The 12,705-nt window shown below is 49.8% G+C and overlaps 1 protein-coding gene across 7 annotated transcripts in view; it reads left to right on the plus strand.

The window, feature by feature from the left end:
• LOC103471700 (echinoderm microtubule-associated protein-like 6) overlaps window positions 1-12,705 on the plus strand; it is a 25,013-nt gene that overhangs the window by 3,256 nt on the left and 9,052 nt on the right. The window contains exons 2-32 of one of the 7 annotated variants that reach the window (XM_008420881.2): window positions 249-408; window positions 520-618; window positions 685-753; window positions 1,991-2,176; window positions 2,258-2,393; window positions 2,632-2,833; window positions 2,923-3,060; window positions 3,164-3,420; window positions 3,588-3,797; window positions 3,929-4,096; window positions 4,239-4,345; window positions 4,420-4,520; window positions 5,518-5,704; window positions 5,782-5,887; window positions 6,571-6,664; window positions 6,866-6,966; window positions 7,072-7,274; window positions 7,676-7,787; window positions 7,864-7,991; window positions 8,251-8,392; window positions 8,468-8,620; window positions 8,692-8,823; window positions 8,935-9,023; window positions 9,095-9,262; window positions 9,337-9,538; window positions 10,444-10,570; window positions 10,636-10,714; window positions 10,790-10,919; window positions 10,999-11,097; window positions 11,901-11,921; window positions 12,002-12,016. In XM_008420881.2, the coding sequence (XP_008419103.1) occupies window positions 249-408; window positions 520-618; window positions 685-753; window positions 1,991-2,176; window positions 2,258-2,393; window positions 2,632-2,833; window positions 2,923-3,060; window positions 3,164-3,420; window positions 3,588-3,797; window positions 3,929-4,096; window positions 4,239-4,345; window positions 4,420-4,520; window positions 5,518-5,704; window positions 5,782-5,887; window positions 6,571-6,664; window positions 6,866-6,966; window positions 7,072-7,274; window positions 7,676-7,787; window positions 7,864-7,991; window positions 8,251-8,392; window positions 8,468-8,620; window positions 8,692-8,823; window positions 8,935-9,023; window positions 9,095-9,262; window positions 9,337-9,538; window positions 10,444-10,570; window positions 10,636-10,714; window positions 10,790-10,919; window positions 10,999-11,097; window positions 11,901-11,921; window positions 12,002-12,016 (4,121 nt within the window). Of the gene's footprint in view, window positions 1-229; window positions 409-519; window positions 619-684; window positions 754-1,990; window positions 2,177-2,257; window positions 2,394-2,631; window positions 2,834-2,922; window positions 3,061-3,163; window positions 3,421-3,587; window positions 3,798-3,928; window positions 4,097-4,238; window positions 4,346-4,419; window positions 4,521-5,517; window positions 5,705-5,781; window positions 5,888-6,570; window positions 6,665-6,865; window positions 6,967-7,071; window positions 7,275-7,675; window positions 7,788-7,863; window positions 7,992-8,250; window positions 8,621-8,691; window positions 8,824-8,934; window positions 9,024-9,094; window positions 9,263-9,336; window positions 9,539-10,443; window positions 10,571-10,635; window positions 10,715-10,789; window positions 10,920-10,998; window positions 11,098-11,900; window positions 11,922-12,001; window positions 12,017-12,705 lie in introns of all 7 variants that reach the window. The other 6 variants (XM_017305572.1, XM_008420890.2, XM_017305579.1 and 3 more) reach the window with 6 other exon arrangements.

Raw genomic sequence — 12,705 nt, forward strand, 5'->3', positions numbered from 1 at the left:
GTGTGTGTGTGTGTGTGTGTGTGTGTGTGTGTGTGTGTGTGTGTGTGTGTGTGTGTGTGTGTGTGTGTGTGTGTCTGTGTCTGTGTGTGTGTGTTATGCCAGTGAACACACACTCTGTCCCTGTTGATATCAGCCTTCGGGTCACTGAGCCGCTTCCACGCTGCCTCTAGTGGAGAGAAGATGAATTACTTGTTAGGACGTGGTGCTGTTCAGATTAACGTGGGTTTAGTGACTCGTTCTGTCCGCAGCCTGGCCATCCACCCGGATAAGATCCAGGTGGCGACGGGTCAGGTGGGGAAAGACCCGTACATCTGCATCTGGGACACCTACGCCATGCAGACCGTCTCCATCCTGAGGGACGTCCACACCCACGGAGTCGCCTGCCTTGCCTTTGACTCAGACGGACAGGTAAAGCCACGCCCCCTCTCTGTGGTGGGCGGAGTCCAGAGGATGAATACTAATTATGACCGAAGCTGCCCTCAGGTACGTCACCTGCGTGGTTTATGTATGTCGTCATAGCGACTGGCCTCAGTCGGACTGGACGCCAAGAACACGGTGTGCATCTGGGACTGGAGAAGAGGGCGGGTCGTCGCCATGGCAACCGGACACTCGGACAGAGTAGGACTGTGGGAGGTTGAAGGTTCTGGAAACGGTTGGGTGCGTAACGCTCTGCTCCTCCCACAGATCTTTGACGTGTGCTGGGATCCGTTCCAGACCAGCCGCCTGGTCAGCTGTGGAGTCAAACACATCAAGGTGAGACAGCGCCCCCACAGGGCCGCAGTGGATCTGCAGCTCACACATCGTGAATCATAAAATCTTTCAGTGTTGGTGAAAACTTCCAGAAGACATTAAACTGTTAAACCATTTTATTGGCTCTGACATGAATCGGACTAAACACTTAGAGGTCAGAGTTCTGTCTGCTGAAAGACACAATAGTGACAGAACTTCACTTAATTCCACGACTATCCTTCCACGTTGTTGTCCTTCAGTCATTTGGAATCTAATCTGCTGCTCCGTTGAGGGACATTGTGAATCTGGAGGACCTGTCTGTGTCCAAGCTTTAACTTAAATGTTACTTCAATGTTTTCTCGTGATGTTGCCTATTTTGTGAAGTGCACCCGTCCGTCCTGCAGTAAAACAGCTCCTCACCATGATGCTTCCCCTGCCGCTGGGATGATGTTCTCAGGCTTAAGTGCTTTCTCCTGTTTTCACGGCTTCTTCCTCGCTGAGTGGCCTCCCAGCCCACATTGGTACAAGACTTGTTTCTTTGGGGATAATGACTCTGCTAGCTTCAACAGCACCTTCACAAGGTCCAACCGGTCCACCTCTGGCTCACAGAACCAGTCTCCTTCATGGCTGGCCGTCTCCATGATGTTCAGACTTGGACGTAACTCTTTGAACAGATGAACTTTGAACCTTCGACTCTCTGGACCCAAGAAAGAACCAGACCGGAGAAGGTTCTGGTTCTGGTTCTGTTCTTGAGATCTGGGCTCATTCTTTTTATTTTCCATGATGTCACACAAGGAGGCAGAGACTTTCAGGCGTTGCCTTAAAATGCATCCATAGGAGTTTCTCCATTTCATTCAGAAGTTGTAGATCAACCAATCAGAAGCTTAAAAACCCATGACATCATCATAATCTGGCCTTTAGCAGAGAGAACTCATTCTTGTAATTCCCACTGACCTGAACCAGGAACCATTTAGCCTGATTGAATGTCAGACAGACGGGACAAAAAGGTTTTGGCTAACTCGGAACCAGTTCTAGACTTCAGAGTGGTCCGAATTGGACAAGAACCAATCTAGTTCATTCTCATTCTTATTCAACCCAGTCACATGGAGTCCAGTTGAGTCCTGATGTTTGTGGTAAAATCCAGGTGATGACCAGATGCGAGTCAGTGCAGCAGGGAGGTGATTGAGTCCGACTGTGTTTGTGAGGTTGAATATCTAAGACGGGTTTCCGGTTCTGAAGGTGTTCTCTCTCCTGACTGCAGTTCTGGACTCTGTGTGGAAACGCTCTGACTCCGAAGCGAGGCATCTTTGGGAAGACGGGCGACCTGCAGACCATCCTGTGTGTCTCTGCAGCCAAAGAGGAGCTGACCTACTCTGGAGCTCTGAACGGAGACATCTACGTATGGAAAGGAATCACTCTGATCCGGACCGTCCAGGCTGCACATGGGGTACCAACTAACACTCCAACATCTTTAGAGCAGAGCCAGCTTGTTTCTAAAGTCTGGCTTGTTTCATGCTTCACTGTGCAGGCAGGAATCTTCAGCATGCACGCCTGTGAGGAAGGGTTCGCCACTGGAGGACGCGACGGCTGCATCAGACTGTGGGATGTGGACTTCAAACCAATCACCAAGATTGACTTGAGGGAGGCCGAGCAGGGCTACAAAGGTGTGGAGGTGTTGTCACCTTGTCCTGTGGTTGGTAGGGCTCACCCACTGAAATTTAGTCACAAGTACCCAGGAACCTACTTGTACTTTGAGTACACTGGTTCCACGTGTATCCAAGGTCAGCCCCCGTCCTAGCGACAGGTCAGTCCCACGGTACCCAGGTGTACCCAGGGACTGGTCTGGTTCCGGGTATAACCCAGCTTTAGATTGGTTTCAGTGTCAGGTGTTTTCTTTTTCAGGACTGTCAGTTCGCAGTGTTTGCTGGAAAGCAGACCGGATTCTGGCTGGGACTCAGGACAGTGAGATTTTTGAGGTGATGGTTCGCGACCGGGACAAGCCAGTTCTGCTGATGCAGGGACACAGTGAGGGTGAGCTCTGGGCGCTGGACCTGCACCCCAAACAGCCAGTGGCAGTCACCGGGAGTGACGACCGCTCAGTCAGGTTGGTTTGAACTAAAACTCTCCACTGTTGTCTTCCCTTGTCTGATTCAACCCCATCTGGGTCTCACCTGTTCGTCTTATCTGTGTCAGGCTGTGGAGTCTACCAGACCACACCCTGCTGGCACGCTGCAACATGGAGGAGTCGGTTAGGAGCGTGTCCTTCAATAATGACGGCTCCCAGCTTGCTCTTGGTATGAGGGACGGTTCGTTCACCGTGTTGCGAGTCAGGTGCTCTCACTCATTTGTCCTTAGAGTTACTGCTGCCTCATCAGCTTCATCAGCTGCAATGGCAAGGCGGGTTTAATGGTCGGTAAAACCTCTTCCTCTGCAGGGACATGACCGAGGTTGTGCATATTAAGGACAGGAAGGAGGTCATCCACGAGCTGAAGTTCTCTCCAGATAGCTCCTTCTTGGCAGTAGGCTCTAACGACGGCTTGGTGGACATCTACGCCGTTGCTCAGCGCTTCAAGAAGGTGGGAGAGTGCAGCCGCTCCACCTCCTTCATCACCCATCTGGATTGGTCTGTCGACAGCCGCTTCTTGCAGACCAACGACGGCGCCGGCGAGCGGCTCTTCTACAGGATGCCAGGTATTTATCTCAGAGTCCAAACTGGTCAGGTGTAGTTTGAAGAAGCCTGATAAATCTTGAACCCGGCAGGTCGTTACAACTGGTATCAATATGTTCTAAAACCCTAGTTGCATCCCAGTTGTTTGAACCGAGGGTTGGTTTTGGATGTGTGTGTTCTGGTCTTGCAGCAGGAAAACTCGTTCCTAAAGAAGAAGCAAAGGGGATCCACTGGATGACCTGGACCGGTACCATCGGACCAGAGGTGAACGGAATCTGGCCCAAATACTCCAATGTGACCAATATGAACTCAGTGCATGCCAACTACAGCAGTGCTGTGCTGGTGACCGGGGATGATCTGGGTCTCATCAAGCTCTTTAGATTCCCCTGCCTGAAGAAAGGTTAGCATCTTCCTTCAATCAGGAACATTTGGTAACTCAAGGTTTGACTGAGCTTTTAGACCTGGTTCTGAATTTTCTGGGCTATTTCCTGAATGAATACATGAGTTTCTAACAACGGCTTCCTGACACAGGGGCCAAGTTTAAGAAGTACATCGGTCACTCTGCCCATGTGACTAATGTTCGCTGGTCTAATGACCTCCAGTGGGTCATCAGCACCGGTGGCGCCGACCACGCGGTCTTCCAATGGAGGTTCCTTCCTGAAGGTGTAATGAACGGTGTTCTGGAGCCGCTTCTTCAAGGTAGATTAAACCTTTACCTCATCTACTGATCAAAGGATCCACGAAAGTTTACATTGAGACCAAAAGGACCCGTCAGAACCATCTGCAGGATCTCAGCACCCTGAAGGGAGCATGTTGTTGTTTTCTGGTCTTGATTTCTCAGAGGGGTACGCCGACTCCAACAGTGGCGAGTCAGATTCAGATGTGTCAGACGTTCCAGAGCTCGACTCGGACATCGAACAGGAAGCTCAGACCAACTATGATCGCCAGGTGAGAAGGGAACAAACGGCGTTTACCTTTCTATGACTTGTCTGTGTGTCTGACCCACCAGTGTCTGTCTCCAGGTGTACAAGGAGGATCTGTCACAGCTCAAGAAGAAGCTGATTGGATCCTTGAAGAGACAGAAAGCACCGGAGGAGGGGCTTCGTCTACAGTTCGTTCACGGGTAAAAAAGTTTAAACAGTCAAACATGTCAGTTATAGGTTAATAAACCTTGCTGGCATAGGAGAGCAAGGTTTACTGACCCTTTGCACCTGAAAGCCATGACGGGCAGCAAAACAATCTGGCATGCTTTAACTCCTCTAAAGCTTGTCCAAACTATACAGTTGGCCGCCTAATATCATTTTTATTTTGCTGATTCACTGGTGAAATGGCTGTAAGGTGCTGATCAGTTGGCTGCACAAACCGATAAGGATGCAAACCAAGGAAAGAAGATGCCGATGGTAGCAGCCATGAGTGAACACACCAGGTTGCCCATGTTTGTTTTTTACAAGGTAAGTAACTAAAGTAAGTTAGCTTAACTTGAAGCAGTAGAAGCCATGGCTAATCTGGCAAAAACAATTTGGGAAAACAAATTCCCGTTCCTCACTTCCAACGACATGGCAGTGAAGGGCGCAACATGATTAGGTGACGTAGTTGCAAAGGGTCTACATGAGCCAACGGTCTCTACCTCAGCTTAGATTAGGTCTCCAGTAAGGAGAGCTAAGATCCTGCAGCTTTCTGATGCACACCTGAGTTCTCACCTGCAACCTGACCTGCAGCTCCGCAGAGGCCTGGAACCCGGTGTTGGCTGGTAGCTCTGAAGGACTGGAGCTGGAACCAGATTTAGACCTGTGGGGCAAAAATACAGAGACATTCTCTTTGAAGACACAGTTTGTTCATGTCCGCTCATCTTCCTGAGGTTTAAATCAGATACAACAAGTAATCTCTGTGCCTTTGTGTTAATTTGCTGATTTAAACCCTATGATGAAGGGACTACAGGTAAACCACACTCACCTGAACACCTTAGAGAGAGAAAAAGGTTGACTGGAGCTGATAATCCACAAAGTTTCCGTCATTAGCTCACATTTAGACCCACATTAAGAGCAGTTTTTAGAACGCCAGCAGCTTTAATGAGCTGCTCATCACAGCCCCTGTGACTTCCTACTTCCTGTTGGCTGCAGGTACCGTGGCTTTGACTGTCGCAACAACCTGTTCTACACCCAGACGGGGGAGGTGGTGTTCCATGTGGCCGCAGTCGCTGTCGTCTACCACCGGGCGCAGCACAGTCAGCGCTTTTACCTCGGACACGACGACGACATCCTCAGCCTCGCCGTTCATCCTCTCAAAGACTACGCGGCATCCGCTCAGGTACGGCCAGCCAATCATAGAGCAGCTTGTTTTGGGACACATTTTTAGGCTTTCTAATTGGCCGTCTCTGTCATTAGGTGGGCAGAGACCCAGCCATCCACATCTGGGACATCCAAACCTTGAAGTGCCTGTCTCTGGTCAAAGGTCACCACAGCAAAGGAATCTGTGCTCTGGACTTTACAGGTCAGTCAAATCTCCCCACAAACTCTTCATCTGGAGTTCCTCCAATCAAACGTAGAGATCATATAATGTCCAGTAAAGCGAACATTTCCATCCAGTGGGACGTGTCCTGACCACCTCAACTAGTGAAAAGGTAAATGAAAACTTCTGGTGTTGAAATGTGATGAAACAGAACAACCAATTCAGACTTTGTTTGGACTGAATTTGGACATTAAGGCTAAAACACTTTCATCCAGAATTTACTGAAAAGATCTCCATGGACATGTCCCTTCAGTGTTTGAAGGACATCTTTAGTTGGATCTTAAACCAATCCATATGCCCCGGGGACCGTCAGGTTCCTGGTGCCACCGTCACATGCTGTCCATAAAGGTGATGAACAGAACCAACCAGCCGGCCCTAGAACTCCCAGAGTTCAGATCATCCAGGCCCTGGGCGGTCTGTAGTCCAGCGCCACCAGGTGGCAGTCCTTGTCCATGAAACTTTCACCAGCAGGTGGCTTCAGCTACTTCACCTCCAGCTCCTGAACCAAACACAGCTCAGCTCTGCTTTGATGAGCATCGTCCAGCGGTACCAGCCTGCTGTCTGTAGGTTCCTTGGAGTTGTCATGGAGACCCTGGCTGGGACATCCGAAACCTCCTGCTGCTCCATATCCAACCCTAATGTGTCCTTTTGTGTCTCTGTCCCAGCGGACGGAAAGAGTTTAGTCTCGGTGGGAATCGACGAGTTCCACTCCATCGTCATCTGGGATTGGAAGAAAGGAGAGAGGCTGGCTAAGGCCAGGTAGGCACACCTGGACCCAGGTCTGATGCAGACTGGGTCTGAAACCAGGGCAGTTAACTGACCTTCACCTGTTAGCCACAGCAGTGAGAGGTGGAGTAGAGGTGGCTTCAGGTTATAGTCTAATCTGCTCCAGCATCAGGCCGGGTTCTGCAGATGGACATGTCTCTGCCTGATTGACTGAAGTCCTCCTGTGTCCTGCAGGGGCCACAAAGATAAAATCTTTGTGGTGAAAAGCAACCCTTTCAGGATGGACAAGCTGGTTACTGTGGGAATCAAACACATCAAGTTCTGGCAGCACTCAGGTATGCTTCCTGTCTTCGCTTTAGAAAAGGTTCTGTCTGCAGGAGATGGAGACCTGAGAACCTGACACAAGGAGCCAGGATCCACCGTCTGTTCTCTCCAACTAGGAGGCGGTCTGACGTTTAAACGGGGAATTTTTGGGAACCTTGGGAAGCAGGAAACCATGATGTCAGCATGTTACGGCCGGTCTGAGGACATGGTCTTCTCTGGAGCCACCAACGGAGACGTCTACATCTGGAAGGACACGACACTGATGAAGACCATCAAGGCTCACGACGGACCCGTGTTCGCCATGTGCTCCCTGGACAAGGTGACGCATCCAACCCTACCTACCTACCTACCTACCTACCTACCTACCTACCTACCTACCTACCTACCTACCTACCCCCCCCTCCCCCCTCAGGTCTTCAGCGACCCATTTCCTCAGTGTTATCAGTACCAGAACCTGGTGAGAAACGTTGAGCTTCTCTGTTCCTCAGATCTGGAACAAACTGCATGAAAACCTGAGATGATCAGAACCTAAAGGCTACTACCGTTTGTTTCTTTCATGGAGTTTATATCTGTATTTTATCGTCTTGTTTGATGCAAAAACCTTTCATAGATGAAGGTTTTTGTTAAAAATGTGCCTGATGTCCCATAGAGACCCTCGGATTGTCTTACTGTTTGAAAGGACCTAATAAATAAAGTCGTCTTGTGTTGCGTTCATGTCAGGGTTTTGTGACCGGAGGAAAGGACGGCATTGTGGAGTTGTGGGACGACATGTTTGAGAGATGTTTGAAAACCTACGCCATCAAAAGGGCAGCTCTGTCCCCGTCCTCCAAAGGTGTCCTCTCTGGCGTCCACAGCTTCCCCTCCTGAGGATTCTGCTGTTGGACTGACGATGTCTTCCTTCTGAGCAGGTCTGCTGCTGGAGGACAACCCGTCCATCAGAGCCATCACTCTGGGTCACGGTCACATCCTGCTCGGGACCAAGAACGGGGAAATCCTGGAGATAGACAAGAGCGGGCCGATGACGCTGCTGGTTCAGGTGAGACAGAGAGACTATCCCTGGTGAGATCCTACTGTTGGAAGGAGACGGTTTGACCTGTAGCAGCCACCGTAGCCTGAAGATCTCAGGTTCCTGGGAAGGTCTGTAGGCGTCCAGCAGACCTGAAGACACCTCAACACTTCCTTCCTGCTTCTGTCCTTCACTGGAAAACCCAGATGATCATCAGTCCTTCCTCCCTGATCCACTTCTTCTCAGGTACCTCACCTGTGTGTCTCACCTGTGGTACCTCTATGTTCAGGGTCACATGGAGGGGGACGTGTGGGGGTTGGCAGCCCATCCTCTACTTCCTGTCTGTGCCACTGTCAGTGACGACAAAACTCTGAGGATCTGGGAGCTGTCGACCAATCACAGGATGGTTGCTGTTCGTAAGCTGAAGAAAGGTGACACCTGTTCAGGTAAGCGCAGGTTTTATGCTAGTTTCACTTGGCTAACCTGTATTCTGTGTCCCCTGCCAGGTGGGCGGTGCTGCACCTTCTCGCCAGACGGTAAAGCTCTGGCAGTCGGTCTGAACGACGGCAGCTTCATGGTGGTGAACGCCGACACCCTGGAGGACATGGTGACCTTCCACCACCGCAGGGAGCTCATCTCAGATATCCGCTTCTCCTTAGGTACCTGAACGCACTACACAGGTGTGACAGGTGTTGAAGCTGGGTCCTAATGTGTCAGGGGTGTTTCACAGATGCAGGAAAGTATTTGGCTGTTGCATCCCATGATTCCTTTGTGGACATCTACAACATCCTGACCAGTAAGAGGGTTGGAATCTGTAAAGGAGCTGGAAGCTTCATCACCCACATCGACTGGGACTCCAGAGGTGGACTCACCTGCTTTAATTAGCCTCAGATGTTGACGTTTCCCTGGTCCTCATCTTTACCTGCTGTTCAAGGTCCCAACCTAACATCTCATTCTAATGTTTTCCCTACAGGTAAACTCCTCCAGGTGAATACCGGAGCTAAAGATCAGCTCTTCTTTGAGGCTCCACGAGGACGCAGACAGAACATCAGCGTCTCGGAGGTCAGAAAGCAGGTCTCTGTTTTCTCAGAGGCGTTTGTTCCCCGAGGTCATAGTGCTGTTTCTGTGTCCAGTTTGAGAAGATGGACTGGGCCACTTGGACATCCGTTCTGGGTCCCACCTGTGAAGGAATATGGCCGTCATTCAGCTTTGTGAACGCTGCTTCGCTCACCAGAGACCACAAACTTCTTGCCACAGGAGATGATTTTGGCTTCGTCAAACTGTTCAGCTTCCCGTCTCGGGTGAGTCCAGAGACAGAGTCCAAAGTTGGTTTTCCTGGAGGATCTCTGTTCATCTCCTCAGTCTCTTCTCCCAGGGTCAGTTTGCTAAGTTTAAGAAGTATGTGGGTCACAGCACCAATGTGACAAACGTGCGCTGGTCCAATGATGATGCAGTGCTTCTGTCTGTGGGCGGAGCTGACACGGCGCTGATGATCTGGACCAGAGAGCCGCCGGGCCACAAGGAGAGCAAAGCTGTGGACAGCGAGGAGTCGGACGATGACCCTGAGGAGGACGGAGGTAACATCTAGTGAACGTCTGGCTGGTTGGTTCTCTGGTTCTGCACTCAGATTGTTGGAGGCTCTCAGGTTGATTTGAGTTTTAGAGATGCCGTTGTAGCCACCACTAGCTAAAAAGCTAGTTGTGCTAACCCTAAAGACCTAATCACAAACATTAGCTGCACTAATGCTAAGCGCTACAGCAACATGGTATTTAGCTGATTCCAACTTCAAGCATATTTTACCCACCATGTATCAGTAACACATGTGCTACATCATAGCATAGCGCCCTCAGCAGGGTCATATCTGTCATTACACACCTACCTGTACAATTTACACTTCAGGAAGTGATTCTTTGGAACGGGCCTTTCACTCATCATTTCAGTTTTATAGTTGAATTTTGTTATCTCACATTTTCAAAATTAGCCCAAGTGCAAATGAAAAAGTAGCTCTTCTATCCTCCTGACTACCAGGAAAAAATTACTGTCCAATCACCATTTTGTTTAAATGGTTTAAATGGTTTGTTTAAGTCTTTGTAAGGTAATAAAAGGTTTTATGCTCTTACTTTGTCTCTTCCCATAAAATGTGTTACTACTGATGAATGCCATTTTTATGGCCCCTTCACATGTGGCATCATTGAAAAGCCCTAAATGTCTCCAGATACCAAAAGGAATGAATTCAGGAGAATGCAGGGGGGGGGTTTAGAAATGTCCTCCACAGAGGACAAAAAGGAACTATGCTAGTCAGGAGGCTATTGGCTCATTGGCAGATTTGTGGACTCGTGTCCACCACTGCAAAGATGTTTCTGAGAATGGTAACGTTCTGGTCAAGGACAACAGCGACCTTCAGCAGCCAGGGCCAAGGACCGCCATCCAGAGTGAGTAGGATTGTCTGAGAAACAGTAATTGGTGAATTTCTGTTTTTTAGGGTACGACAGTGATGTGGCTAGGGAGAAGGTGGTGGACTATATCACTAAGATCTACTCAGCAAGCATCAGGAGCATGACAGGAACCAAGCCCCACCTGCAGCACAGAGAGCTTCCTCTGGAGGACAGGTAACCTGAAGGCCTCCTGATGAGTTCAGGTGCAGTTGGTTGTTAACGCTGCTCTTCCTGCTCAGGCCTCCTGTGAGCCGGGCCGTCCCGCTGCCCGACAAACTGCTGAAGGACAATGTGACTAAGAAGAGGAAAGCGGTGGAGGTCGGCACAGGGCCTCTGCTTGCAAACGTCCAACACGTCCTGACATCGGCTCTAACTGCTGTCTGCGTCTGTTAGGAGCTGCTGCTGGAACACGTCTTCGGCTACCGAGGCTTCGACTGCCGCAACAACCTGCACTACCTCAACGACGGCGCCGACATCGTCTTCCACACCGCCGCTGCTGTCGTCATCCAGAATCTGTCTGCCGGTGATTAGAACAGTCAGTTACCGTCAGTCACTGCCAATGTTGCTCATGAGGTCATTTTTCCTGCTTCCTGTCCTGACAGGAACTCAGAGTTTCTACCTGGAACACACAGATGACATTCTCTGTCTGACGGTCAACCAGCACCCAAAGTACCAGAACATCATCGCCACTGGACAGATCGGTTAGTGTGAGAAACCTTCACCTTCAGGTGGTCGTACCTGTGACTCGGGTAGGAGTAGCGTAGCAGAGAAGGTTCTGGTTCATGATAAGATCACTGGCTGGTTCCATCACACAGTGGGAGAACCTTTTCAGGAAACCCCACGAACACCTGAATAAAAGTATGAATGAACTTGTTTGGGACGTTAATAACAGGCAGAGATGTTTGGTTTTATGTCACAATCTGGAAAACATCTCAGCTCATTTCATTTGGTTCTGAAGCAGCTCATTATAAAGTTGTTTCAGATCCTATCAGGTTCTCTGAGATCCAGTTCATTTAGGTCAGATGCTTTCAGCTCAGATTCTTACAGGTCAGGTTCTTATTGGTTGAGTTCTAGAAGTTCTTGCAGGTTGGGTCCGTTCTGGTCTGTTCTGGTGGAAAGCTCACAGGACCATCCATTGAAGGTTCCCAGGTGAACCAAGCTCAGCTGTAAAGGTGTAGGACCTATTGAAGAGTTCAGTCTTCATTTGAAGCTGCAGGAATGGAGAACCAACAGAACATAAACTGGGGGCTTGTCCGGGATTCTGTCTTGGACAAGCGCCCAGTTTCTGCTACGACCCGGCTTTCCTCCAGTCCGGCTGCAGAGCAGTGTAAGGCCACCAGAGGGAGCCAGGTGTGTGGTAGTTGTTTCCTCCTGTCAGAGGTTGTAGTCAGACTGTTAGCTCCTCTGCACATTGCTTTCATGCATGACTGGCTGCTTTTGGTCCATCACACCTTTCCTTCTTTTCCACTGCTTCCTCATTGTCACCGCCTCTCTTCGCCACCAGGTGACGTCTCTGACCTGCCAGGTAAGGCTGCCTCTACCTTCCTCACCGTGCTCATCATCACTCACACACATGATTCTGTTTGCTCTGCTGTCGGTGCGTAGAGACTGAGGTGTCCGGTGAGTACCAGTGGTCAGGGTCCGGGTCGAGTCCGACCCGAGTCTGTTCTGACTAGATCTGCTCTCATGGGCTCAGAAAACACTCGCTGCAGAACCTGCAGTAATAAAATATTTATTATTTCAGAGTTATTCTGATCCGATTAGATTCAGATGGGTCACGGTTCCGAATGTTAAAGTTTACCGGACTCTCAGCTGCAGGATCAGAACCGAGTTCTGCTGGTTCTGATCCTGGTTCTGGTAACGATTAAGATTTTTCCAAAGGATTCTGGTTTCACCATCAGTCTGAGCCTGTAGTTTCCTGTTCTGACCCAATAAGTGACAGAACCCGACCAGAACCAGGTTCTGTATTGAGTGTTTTCATCAGGATGATGGTGGCAGACAGGAAGTAGCAGCATTCCTGCGTAGCGCCCCCTGCCAGCTTGTGGCAGTAGCACACCTGGGCCGATAGTTCCCCATGTAGAACTGACTGATGGTTGGATTGGTTCTGTTTCTGCCCCGTTTGGACCGGGTTCTGTCAGGTGAACTGAATGATTTATCTGTTGATGGTTCTGATCTGAATGAACATTTCCTCTTCCTGTTTGCAGTTTAACTGTTAGTGACGATTTTATTGTTTCTGGCCTTCCTGTTAACCCTCACCTTGGATCTGGTGTTCTCTCCACCTGACCTGCTGGGTCCCTCCCACTGTCCCC

The sequence above is a fragment of the Poecilia reticulata genome, linkage group LG1 (assembly GCF_000633615.1).
Source record: "Poecilia reticulata strain Guanapo linkage group LG1, Guppy_female_1.0+MT, whole genome shotgun sequence".
Classification (NCBI taxonomy): domain Eukaryota; kingdom Metazoa; phylum Chordata; class Actinopteri; order Cyprinodontiformes; family Poeciliidae; genus Poecilia; species Poecilia reticulata.